The sequence below is a fragment of the Myotis myotis genome, unplaced genomic scaffold, assembly GCF_014108235.1.
Source record: "Myotis myotis isolate mMyoMyo1 unplaced genomic scaffold, mMyoMyo1.p scaffold_m19_p_1, whole genome shotgun sequence".
In the NCBI taxonomy this organism is placed as follows: Eukaryota; Metazoa; Chordata; class Mammalia; order Chiroptera; family Vespertilionidae; genus Myotis; species Myotis myotis.
Window position 1 is genome coordinate 159,179,455 of NW_023416313.1, and position 13,049 is coordinate 159,192,503.

At 39.2% G+C, this 13,049-nt stretch overlaps 1 protein-coding gene across 2 annotated transcripts in view; it reads left to right on the forward strand.

Moving 5' to 3' along the window:
• Nucleotides 1-11,962, forward strand: part of RAD51 (RAD51 recombinase) — a 30,497-nt gene extending 18,535 nt beyond the window's left edge. For both annotated transcript variants that reach the window (XM_036297522.1, XM_036297514.1), the window contains exons 4-10: nt 2,741-2,858; nt 3,947-4,038; nt 5,334-5,428; nt 9,770-9,883; nt 10,438-10,567; nt 10,802-10,923; nt 11,360-11,962. In XM_036297522.1, coding sequence (XP_036153415.1) covers nt 2,741-2,858; nt 3,947-4,038; nt 5,334-5,428; nt 9,770-9,883; nt 10,438-10,567; nt 10,802-10,923; nt 11,360-11,483 — 795 coding nt within the window. In that variant the 3' untranslated portion in view covers nt 11,484-11,962. The remainder of the gene's footprint in view (nt 1-2,740; nt 2,859-3,946; nt 4,039-5,333; nt 5,429-9,769; nt 9,884-10,437; nt 10,568-10,801; nt 10,924-11,359) is intronic.
• Nucleotides 11,963-13,049: the final 1,087 nt, after the last annotated feature.

Below are 13,049 nucleotides of genomic sequence, written 5' to 3' on the forward strand. Positions count from 1 at the left end.
ACAAACATTGTAATGAATTGTTAAGTGAAGTTTTAAGAGCTCTGTCTGGGTAGCTCAGTTGGTGAGAGCCTCATCTCCATACAGCAAGGTTGGGGGTTTAATCCCTGATCATGGCACTTGCAAAAATCAACCACTGGGAAAAAATCGACCAACAAGTGCATAAATAAGTGGAACAACAAATTGATGTTGGGCGTGTGCTTGCACACTGGCTCTCGCACTCTCTCTCTTTCTCCCTTCCTCTCCCGCCTTCCCTCCCTCACTCTCTCCCCCCTCCCCCTTTTCTTCCCGCCCTCCTTCTGTCTGTAAAAATCAATTTTTTACAAAAAGAGACCTGTGTGACTCGGTTGGGCATCATCCTGTGCACCAAAGAGTTCAATTTCCCGGTCAGGGCACATGCCCAGGTGTGGGCTCGGTCCCCCATAGAGTATGAAAAGAGGCAGCCAATATTTCACTCTCATATCAGTGTTTCTCTCTCTCCCTCTCCCTTCCTCTAAAAATCAATTTAAAAAAATTAAAAAGAATGTATAAAGTTTTGAGAAAGTTTTTAAATTTTAAGTTTAATCTCTTGCTGTTGATCTGTTCAGACTTTCTTTTTTCTTTGTAGTGCAGACTCTATTTACTGAATTTAGACTCAAAATCAACTGATCTTTTAGTGCTTTGATTTGTTTTTTTTTTCTACTTGAATAAGTTTGAATCTTTCTAGAAATTGACCTATTTCATCTAAGTTCTTGTTTTTTTTTTTTTTTTTTTTTATTTATTTATTTTTTTATTTTTTATTTTTTTTTTTTTTAAAATAAATTTTATTGAGTTTTTACAGAGAGGAAAGGAGAGAGATAGAGAGTTAGAAACATCGATGAGAGAGAAACATCAACCAGCTGCCTCCTGCACACCCTTTACTGGGGATGTGCCCGCAACCCAGGTACATGCCCTTGACCGGAATCGAACCTGGGACCTTTCAGTCCACAGGCCGACGCTCTATCCGCTGAGCCAAACCGGTTTCGGCTAAGTTCTTATTTGTTGGTATAGTTTTATTTTTGTAAGGTTGGTAGTGATGTCCCCTCTTTCATTCCTGATTTTAGTCTTTTTGGTTGGGAGGGGTCTGGCTAAAGGTTTATTAATTTTTTAAAACATGTTTTATTAATTCAGAGAGGAAGAGAGAGATAGAAACATCAATGATGAGAGAATCATCGATCAGCTGCCTCCTGCATGGACCCTACGTAATACTGAGCCCCAACCCGCAACCCAGTCATGTGCCCTGGCCAGGAATGAGCCATGACCTCGCTGTTTATAGGTCAATGCTCAACCACTGAGCTGTGCCTGCTGGGTAAGGTTTATTAATTTTAATGATCTTTTCGAAGAATCGAGGTTTGGTTTAGTTGATTGTTTTCCTATTATATTTCTGTCCTCTATCTTACTAATTTGTGCTCTAATATTATTTCCTTCTTTCTGCTTGTTTAGTTTCCTTTTTTTCCAGTATCTTAAAATGGACATTTAGGTTATTTAAGATTCTCATAGCCCTGACCAGTGTGTGCTCAGTGGTTAGAGCTTTTGCCCATGCACCAAAGGGTCTCGGGCTCAGTTCTGGGTCAAGGGCGAGCACCTGGATTTGCAGGTTAGATCCCTGGTGCTGGTCCTGGCACATGCGGGAGACAATCAAGGAAATATTTCTATGTGTCTCTTTCACATCAATGTTTCTCTCTCCCCCCTTCCTCCCTCCCTTCTACTCTCTCTAAAAAGAAATGGAAAAAATATCCTCAGGTGAGGATTTTTTTTAAAAAGGTTTTTCTAACATAGGCGTTTATAGCCACAGATTTCCCTTTACACACTGCTTTTGCTGCATCCCATAAGATTTGGTGTTTGTGTCTTTGTTTTTATTCATCTCAGTGTTTTCCCCTGAGATTTCTTGGCTTCATTGGTTATTTAGGAGTGTGGTATTTTATTCCCACATGTTGGGGAATGCATTTATTTTTAAATTTTGGAATCAACTGATAGACTGATTATTGAAGATGTATAAGTAACTACAAAACAGGTTACAAATGGGTCACAAAAAAGCAAAAGGTAAAAGAAAAGGAATAGCTGACAGATGTGGGGAAGTAGACATGGAAGGAGAAGAGATCAAAGGACAAATGTCCTCATTTAACAAAGTAGATAGAAAGTTGTGTAACCTATGGCTGATGGTACAGGAAATAAACGTTTAAATCTGTTTTGGACTATGTACGGTATTGTCACATTTGTCATAAATTAGATGAAGCACATATGTGTGCATCTATAGTTTTTTTTTTAATATTTACTGATTTTTTACAGAGAGGAAGGGAGAGAGATAGTCAGAAACGTCGATGAGAGAGAAACATCGACCAGCTGCCTCCTGCACACCCCCCACTGGGGATGTGCCCGCAACCAAGGTACATGCCCTTGACCGGAATCGAACCTGGGACCCTTCAGTCTGCAGGCCAGCGCTCCATCCACTGAGCCAAACTGGTCTTGGCTATAATAGTTTTTTTAAGTACATGAATGTATTGCTTGAATTGGCAATTTAAGCATTAATCTTCATGGAGTCTCTAAATTAGCTTATCCTTTAGTTGCCAGAGAGATAAAATAATCCTAGAACTACTAGTATTTTGATGACTTCTTAAAGAGAAATCATAATGGAAATTTGTTAGATGTTGTTTCTTCCTATTATATGCCTGGTTCTTGTTTTGGTAAGCTTTTTTGTTGATTTGACATTTCTTGTTTTTCCCAGACTGAGGCAGCTAAATTAGTTCCGATGGGTTTTACCACTGCAACTGAGTTCCACCAAAGGCGATCAGAGATCATACAGATTACTACTGGCTCCAAAGAACTGGACAAACTACTTCAAGGTGTAGTAATTCCTTATCCTGTTTTGTGAACTGCAGTTAGCAAAGCATCCAGGTCATAGAACAAAACTAAAGTACATGTGTTAGATATGATTAAGAGATAAGAGAAGTATTCACATTTATGAAGTAAGACTGCTCCAGGGTGGGACCTGACTTGTAAAATGCTAAAGTGATCTGCCAATTAAATAATTTAATCTCCATTTAATGTTGCATTCAGAGAGTAAGCTCCCTCTGCCTAAAGAAATAATTTTAATCTTCTACTTTAACACACAAGTTTGAAAATCTGATGGCTGATTAAAACACTCCATGTTTGGTCCTAGCTGGTTTTTTTGCTCAGTGGATAGAGCATTGGCTTGTGGACTGAAGGGTCCTGGGTTCGATTCCCGTCAAGGGCCCAGGTTGCGGGCTCAATTCCCAGGAAGGGACGTGCAGAAGGCAGCCAATCAATAATTCTGTCATCATTGATGTTTCTATCAATCTCTCTCTGCTTTCCTCTCTGAAATCAATAAAAATATATTTTAAAAAAAACTCCATGTTTGAATACCGCACTGTAGTTTACACTAATCTTCAGGACTTTATGGAAAGCTATAGTTTTGTTTATGCTTTTATTTATTTTTAAATTTTAGAGAGTGAGGAAGAGAGAAAGAACAACATTGATATGTTGTTCCACTTATTTTTTTTCTCTTTTTTCTTTTTGTTGTTCCACTTATTTATGCATTAATTGGTTGATTCTTGTATGTGCCCTGACCAGGGATCTAACCCGCAACCTTGGTGTATTGGGATGATGCTCTAACCAACTGAGCTACCCAGCCAGGGCAGAAAACTGTAGTTTTTGAACTTTTGGAAGCATTGCTGTCCTAAGTTAGAATTGATTCTTGTTGCTTCCCCAGATATTTAAGCATTCAAGTTATCTTTTTATAAAGTGCAAAATATCCTGAGTTCAGGAATCACACTTAAATTTGTTAGCCCTCCCCTCTGTGCCGCTGTATCATCCTGTAAATGTCTTTCTGATGAGCTCCAAGAACATTTCTATGATTATTGTTTCTAAACATTTGTATTGTGCTAAGAGGTGTTTCTTATTGCTCTGTTAGGAGGAATTGAAACTGGATCCATCACAGAGATGTTTGGAGAATTCCGAACTGGGAAGACCCAGATCTGTCATACATTGGCTGTAACATGCCAGGTGAGCTGTTAGGCCTCTAACTAATCAAACCAGCAAGAAGTTATTTCCACTGTTTTCAAGCATCTTTTGGGATGGATATTAAGGCACTTTCTCTGTTCTCAAGAATCCCATGTGCTAGTTAAAAAATAAATTCCTACTGCAAAATTCTTCCACATCATAGAAACTTGCAGATCATTGACTTCAAATACTTTCTTACCACCCACCAGGCTTCCCATGGCTTTATCTCCCCTTTTTACTATCTAGATTTTATGATTCATCATTAAAGTCATTCCTTTACCACCCCGGCCAGTGCGGGTCAGTGGTTGAGCGTCAGCCCGGGAACCAGGAGGTTATGGTTTGATTCCCAGTTAGGGCATATGCCCAGGTTTCAGGCTCAATTCCAGTGTGGGGTGTGCAGGAGGCAGCCGATCAATGATTCTCTCCCATCATTGATGTTTCTATTTCTCCCTCCCTCCATCTCTGAAATCAATAAAAATATATTTTAAAAAAGTCATTCCTTTACCAATACCCTCAAATTTATATCCTATACCTGAAGAGATGCCAATCTCAATGACCCGTCTTTTTTAATTTTTTTTTAAGTATGTTTTTGTTTATTTTTGTTTTGTTTTATTTCAGAGAGAGGAAGGGAGAGGGAGTGATAGAAACATCAATGATTAGAGAGAATCATTGATTGTTTGCCTCCTGCACGCATCCTACCTAGGCACGTGCTCTGACCAGGAATTTCACTGTGAGCCCCTGGTTCATAGGCTGACGCTCAACCGCTGAGCCACACCGTCCGGGCTGAATCCTGTCTTTTTAATGCCTATTCTCAAATAACTGATCATACTGGTGAAAAATACCATAGAGCTGACTGGCTTTGCTTTAAATTTATGACAAACTTTAGGTTGGCATTCAGTACTGCTAGGCAGATTACTGTTTCTGCATTTTTGCTTACTTTTTCTCACTCAGTAAGACAGCTTTATCAGTTCTTCAACCTTCATGCTCTTTTTGTTTTGTTAATCCTCACCCAAGGATATTTTTCCCATTGATTTTTAGAGAAAGTGGAAGGGAGGGGGAGACAGAGAAAGATTGATGTGAGAGAGACACTTTGATTGGTTGCCTCCTGCACATCTCCCAACCAGGCCAGTGATCAAGCCTGCAATCGAGCCTGCAACTGAGGCACGTGCCCTTGACTACTTTGAGGTGATTTTTTCCCTTTGCCTTATTGGAAAGAGGAGGAATTTATAGAATCATGGGTAATTTGGTCAGTTATATAAGAAGTACAGTGTTCATTTCTGTTATTTTTGTCTCTCTAGCTTCCCATTGACCGGGGTGGAGGTGAAGGAAAGGCCATGTACATTGACACCGAGGGTACTTTTAGGCCAGAGCGGCTGCTAGCAGTGGCTGAGAGGTAGGTTACTGGATTAGATGAGAGAAGTATGGCTGTACCTGTCACTGTCGTGATTTATAGGGTTAGTCTGGTTGAACAGTGTCTTTTCTTTTTTAAAAAAAAAAGTATGTATTTTCATTGATTTCAGAGAGGGAAAGATAGAAACATCAATGATGACAGAGAATCATTGATTGGATGCTTCTTGCACGCCCCCTACTGGGGATAGAGCCCGCAACTTGGGCATGTACCCTGACCTGGAATTGAACTGTGACCTCCCATTTCATGGGTCAATGCTCAACTACTGAGCCACACCAGCTGAGCATCGTCTTCTCTTATTACTCCATACTAGAGGCCCGGTGCACGAAATTCATGCAGTCGGGGCCCCTCAGCCGGACCTGTGCCCTCTCGTAGTCCAGGAGCCTTTGGGGGATGTCTGACTGGCTGTCAGTCGGACATCCTTAGCACTGCTGCGGAGGCGGGAGGCTCCCACCACTGCTGCTGTGCTCACCAGTCATGAGCCCAGCTTCTGGCTGAGCAGTGCTCCCCTGTGGGAGCGCACTGACCACCAGGTGGCAGCTCCTGCATTGAGCGAATGCCCCCGGTGATCAGTGCGCATCATAGCAACTGGTTGTTCTGCCCTTCGGTCGATTACATATTAGCCTTTTATTATATAGGGGGATTCCAATGATGTATGTATGTAGTAGAGAAAAGCATTCTTCTTTTGTCAGAAATCTATGAGTTGCTGCCAGAGTGCATTTAAAAAACCCAATAAGATCCAACTATATGCTGTCTTACAGAGAAACCCCTATGTTCAAAGACTCAAATAGGTTGAAAGTAAAAGGATGGAAAAAGATTTGCATGCAAACAGTAACCATTAGAGAATTCTAGTAGTCACTCTAATATCAGACAAAATAGACTTTAAGATACACAAAAAATATTACTAGGGACAAAGAAGAACATTTTATAACTAAAAGGTCAGTTTATCGGGAAAGTATAACTATATACATATAAACATCTAATAACTGAGCCCATAAATATGTGAAACAAAAACTGACATAATTGAAGGGTAAATAGACAATTCAACCATAATAGTTGGGGGCCAATATCTTACTCTCAATAATGGATAGAACATTTATCAGATGCCCTGATAAAGGGCAACTGCAAAAAAACATACAGCTTGCATCATACTTAATGGTGAAAGTCTGAATGCTTTTTCCTTAAGATCAAAAACAAGGCAAGGGTGTCCACTCTCACCACTTATATTCCACATTGTACTAAAAGTCCTAGCCAGTGCAGTCAGAAAAGAAAAGAAAAGAAAAGAAAAGGCATCCAAATTGGACTGGAAGACATAAAACTATTTACCGATGATATGATCCTGTATGTAGAAAATCCTAAGAAATCTACACACATACAAAAAAAAAAATACTATTAAAACTAAATTAGTTCAGCAAGCTGGTAGGTTATAATTTCTCTATACTGGCAATGAACAATTCAGAAATTAGGAAAACAGTCCCATTCACAGTAACATCAAAAATAATATTTAGGCTGATACTGGTTTGGCTCAGTGGATAGAGCGTCGGCCTGCGGACTGAAAGGTCCCAGGTTCGATTCTGGTCAAAGGCATATACCTTGGTTGCGGGCACATCCCCAGTAGGAGGTGTGCAGGAGGCGGCTGATCAATGTCTCTCTCATCAATGTTTCTAACTCTCTGTCCCTCTCCCTTAATCTCTGTAAAAAAATCAATAAAATATATTTTAAATAATAATATTTAGTAATTTAATATAAGTGTAAGACTGGTCCACTGAAAACTACAAAACATTACTGAGAAATTGAAATCTGAATAGAGAAACATTCCACATTCATGGATTGGAAGATGCAATACTATTAAAATTCTCCCTCAAATTGATCTATGGATTCAGTACAATCCCTATTGAAATTCCAGCAAGCTTTTTTGTAGAAATTAACAAGCTGACTATAAAATTTATATGGAAATGTTAAGGACCCAGGTTATTTCGGGGGGGGAGGGGAGTTTGTAGATTGCAAGTCTTAGTCTTTGCAAACTTCCTATTAAGCAACAGTAATTAAAACACTGTGGTGCTGACATAAGGATAGACATATGGATTGATGGAACAGAATTGAGAGAACAGAAATTGACCAAAGTTACCAAGGCAGTTTAATGGGGAAAATAATACTCCTTTTAATAAATGGCTAATGTAGTTGGATATCCACATGCAAAAAGATATATTTAGACCATTATACCATACATAAAAATTAACTAAAAATAAATAGTCTGGTGAGTCCTCAAAAAGTTAAACATAGAATTACAATATGATCCAACAATTTCAATTCTGGTTATATACTCAAAAGAATTGAAAGCAGGTACTCAAGCAGATACTTTTGTATACTAATGCTCATAGCAGCACTATTCATAACAGCCAAAGGGTGGAAACAAGTGTCTATCAACAAATGAATGGATAAACAAAATGTCGTATATACATACAATGGAATGTTATTCAATCTCAAAAAGAAAGGACATTCTTACACATGCTACAGCATGGACGAACCTTGAAAATATGCTAAGTGAAATAAACTAGTTGCAACAAGGACAAATATTGTATGGTTCCTCTTATATGAGGTACATACTTAGATTAGTCAAATTCATAAAGACAGATTAGAATGGTGGTTTCCAGGGGGTGAGGAGAATGGAGACTTATTGTTAGAGTTTCAGTTTGAAATGATGAAAATGTTCTGATGGTGATGGTTGCAAAACAATGGAACTGTATTTATTGCCACTGTATATTAGTAAAAGGTTAACATGTAATTGTATGTATATTTACAGTAATTTTTTTAAGATGATAATCTTAAATGTAAGAGCTAAAACTATAACACTTAGGGGTTCCTTTTCCAGTTAGTTAGAAGGGAGTCCATCGGTAGCTGGACATAGGTAGGCAGACTAGCAGCAGAGGCATAGACATTTGTATGTCTTCTTTGGAAAATGTATTTACAAGTCTTTGCCCATTTTTATTATTTATTTATTTGTTAACCCTCACCTGAGGATATCTGATTTTTAGAGAGAGCAGAAGGGAGGGGGAGAGACACACAGAGAGAAACATCGATGTGAGAAAGACACATCAATTGGTTGCCTCCCACATGGCCCCAAACAGGGCCAGGGATTGAGCCTGCAACTGAGGTAAGAGCCCTTGACTGGAATTGAACCCATGACCCTTCAGTCCATAGGCCGATGCTTTATCCACTGAGCCAGACTAGCTAGGGCTAGACTGATTCTTTAAAGACTGATAGGATCATAAACATAGAAACTTTTGGTTATCAAAGAATTAATAGCACATTGATTTGTTTAAACAGATTCTCTTTTGAACTATTACATTAAGGGAGTCAGTGTTATATTTTTGGACTGTAATGATTTTTATGGCATTAATATGAAAATATGATGAGTTAAATTGATGTGTATAATTTTCTTTTTGTATGGATTGTGAATAAAAGCTTTACTTAGCAACATTTAGAATTTACTAGGTATAAAAAATATTTAAGGTAGACAAGCTTATCTTTTAACCTCAAGGAATTTGTAGTCTAGTCAAAGAATGGCAGGGTTTGTGGGAAAAAGGGTTGCCCCGCACAAATGCCATAAAAAGATCTAAATCAGTTTTTTGGAAGTGCAGAAGAGGGAAAATCACATCTATTTGAGAGATAAAGGGAAAGTTTATCTTTAAAGAAATGGAGCTCCATTATGGTACATTTAATGAGAATGAAAACTGTGTTGTTACTCGAACCATTCATGTCTTAGGTATCAGTTATAAAGATGAGAAAATACAAATTGTTCTAAGAAAATAAGAGATATTTTCCTTTTTTAAATGCAAAGGGAAAAATCATTATTGAGGTATAACTAATTACTAGCAAGAATGAAAAAAAATATTTGCTTCTCTCGAACTTCTTAGAGTTTTGAGTACTTGCTTAGGTTTTATTCCTATGTAATAAATTTATATGAATTTGGTTAATAGATCTTAGAGTGGTTCTTTTTGTTTCATTCTCAATTCTGTCAGGTTGCCCGTGGTTTTCCCAGGAGAACATGTTTCCTTATACTTGGAAATTTCTAATTCTAGTTCAGGAGTCCTCAGAGAATAGATTTGATTTATCCTAAAGTCCTGCCAGGTAGATTACTCCAAAGTAGTAATTGCTGTAATCTCTCTGTGCAGTTTGTTTGAACTTCCTAATAGAAAGGGAATTAATATTATTTAGTCCCAATACTTCTTACCTATCCATCCATGTAATTTTTTTATTAGAAATGAATTTCTCATCTGCCTGAGTTCTCTATGTGCAGCCTAAAAATGTTCTCTTCTTTTCCAGATATGGCCTCTCTGGCAGTGATGTCCTAGATAATGTAGCATATGCTCGTGGGTTCAACACAGACCACCAGACCCAGCTGCTTTATCAAGCATCAGCTATGATGGTAGAGTCTAGGTATGTGCTCAGAATATACTGAATATGCTCCAGGGGGCCTTATCCTGAATCTTATATAGGCTATTTGGCCAAATTGATAGTAGCTTGAATGAGAAATGGGAAGATTTAAGTTTCAGTTCCTATTTTGACACTCTTACTTTGTGGTTAAGTCAAGTCACTGTTAAAAAATGAAGCCATAGCCCTGGCTGGGTGGCTCAGTTGGTTAGAGCATCATCCCAATACACCAAGGTTGCGGGTTCAATCTCCAGTCGGCACAAACAAGAAGCAACCAATGAATGTATAAATCAGTGGAACAACAAATCGATGTTTCTCTTTCTCTCTCTCTTCCTTCCTCTCTCTAAAATAAAAACATAAAATGAAAAGAAACCATAATCCACCTGAACTTGTTGGAATTTTATCTTGTTATATGGGACCTCAGATATGGAGGCTATACTAGTATGTCAATGAAACATCTAGATACACGAGTAACTGAATGTGAAATTTTAGCATAGTGAGAGGAAGGAGCAGAATCTGACCTAAGCTAGAAATCGGCTTCCGAGAGCCCTTGTCCGTAGGTATGCACTGCTGATTGTGGACAGTGCCACCGCCCTCTACAGGACAGACTATTCCGGTCGCGGTGAACTCTCAGCCAGGCAGATGCACTTGGCCAGGTTTCTGCGGATGCTTCTGCGACTTGCTGATGAGGTGAGTTGTCAGGTGGGGACGGAGTCTACTTTCAGGGGGCATGGGTTTCAGGAGCTTTGCTGGAAGGCCAGGACATTGGGGCCTGGTATCAAGATACCAGTTAGATATGAAGAGAGACTTGAGTTATCCATTGGTTTGTGGGGGAAAGGGTTGCTAGCAATAAAGTTAGTCCTTGCAATGTCTGTGGCCACAAAAAAAAAAAAAAAAAAATGACATTTATCCTTTCTCCATCAGTTTGGTGTAGCCGTGGTAATCACCAACCAGGTGGTAGCCCAAGTGGATGGAGCAGCCATGTTTGCTGCAGATCCTAAAAAACCTATTGGAGGAAATATCATTGCTCATGCCTCAACAACCAGGTAAAGTGATGGGACAGATGACTTCATCCTGGAATGTCATGCTAACTATGAACTGGACATGCAGATATAACATTTCCCTGTTAAAGCTACTATTGTGTAATTAGACAAAAGTTCTTGCTAAATCTCATTGTCATGCTTTGGTTAGTAGAGTTGTTTGCTTTTAGTTCATAAAAGAATGAAAAGCCCTCTAATGTGGAGAACTGAATATGAAGAATTCATATGTCTCTTCATTAGTAAAAGAAAATAATTGTTTTTAATATGGAAAACCCACTAAGGGTGGGGGGTAGGGTGACAGGGACCCAAGGAATACAGAAAGATTCGGAAAGTCCTTCTAAGAAGTATATACATCAAAAATAGTTTTAGTTCTATCATAAATAGGAAGAGCATTTTTTAAATTATCATAACTTTGGTGTTTTGATCTGTGTCTTTGGGTCAGACTGTACCTGAGAAAAGGAAGAGGGGAAACCAGAATCTGCAAAATCTATGACTCTCCCTGTCTGCCTGAAGCTGAAGCTATGTTTGCCATCAATGCGGATGGAGTGGGAGACGCCAAAGACTGAATCATCGGGTTTTTCCCGTGATAAACCTGAGTGCTGCAGCCTCACGGAGAAGACTGCTCCCTGGGGTTCTTCGCGGGCCTCTTCCTGTTGTGACTGCCAGAAAAGGGCATCCGGGAACACAGCTATTGTATCAGCCTTTCTGATGGAGTAAACAGGAGACAGTCAGTAGTCACAAACTGATCTGAAATGTTTGTTCCTTCTCTAGAGAATGTGCTAATCTCTATGTGGTTTCTTTGGTTGGGGGTGGGAGTGTGGAATACCTCTGACATAGTGCCTTGAGGTTGACGTGGGACTAACAGCTGGACAATCTTGTGTCTCTAAGAGAACTTAAGCTGGGAAGACCTAATTCTTCTCTCACTGTCTGAATAATGAAGAAATGTCTGAGTAACAGGGCAAAAGGGATGGGTCTCCTCACAGGTTCTTTTTCTCTGTTGTAAATCTGTCAATAAATCTGTCAATCAGACAGGTTTTTAAGTTTGTGTGCCCGAATTATCTTAAGAATTTGTTTTTATTTAAGGAGTACTGAGCAGATCTGTTGGGTCACTAGCCCTTCACCATCTACTTGCTTGGGTTTTGGGCTTGTGTTTTTTTTACTGCTAAGACCAACTCAAGATAATTCTGGAATCTTAAGCATTTCAGAGGCTTACGTAAGTAGATTCAGTGTGGGGTTGCTAGTAAGGTAGTTATTTGTAGTGACTGCTGTTCATAGGAGTTATTCTGATACAAACTAAGTATTTCAAGATAGGGCCTTTACATCTTTTTTGCACTGGTAGGGGTGATCAGTTGCTATTGCTTTAAAATTTAAAAGGGAAGTTCTATATTCAGATAATTGAGCTTATTGTCTTCACCATAATAGACTATTACAAGATGGATATGCCATGGCTGCCCTATGGCCTTTGTTTTTGTTCTGTTAGTCTCGTGTTGTGGAGGTCTGATGCTTCCCTGGTTATTCTACTTCAGGGATTCGAGATACTCTTCTTCCCCTTCAAACTTCCACTCAGGACTGGGTTTAACCAGACCTTTTCTTTTCAAAGGACCTCGCAGCTGGTATTGGGAGGAAAGGCAGTGAAAATCTCTGCTGGTGCCTGTGTTGATCCTGCTATATATAGGGAGATACAATCTAATGCAGCTTTGCTTTAAAAGCAGTTCTGTTCCCTGGCTTTTAAGAATGGAGGTCTTGTTTTACCAAAAAACCAAACCTGGGGTGGTATAATAAAGCCACCGTGACAGATTGTGGAATGAGAGCTTGATCCTTGTATAAAAGCATCTCAGTCTTTTAAGACCTGTACAGTAAGTAAATGCCTCTGACCTAGAAATTTGTCTCCATTTTTCTTGTAGGTGGCATTAGGCTTTGTGCTGCTGGCTCTGAGGAAACATGAATGTGTCAGGGAACACCTGCTCAGTAGGAATAGGCCTTGTTAAGCTAAAAATCAGCTCTCTCTCTGCGTTTCAGAGGTAACTAGGATTCTCACGGAAACAGCACTAACCAGAGCATATTCTAAACTCTTCGGTGCTATTTTTCTACTTGTCTGCAACAGAACTAATAGCAAACATAGGGGAACATAA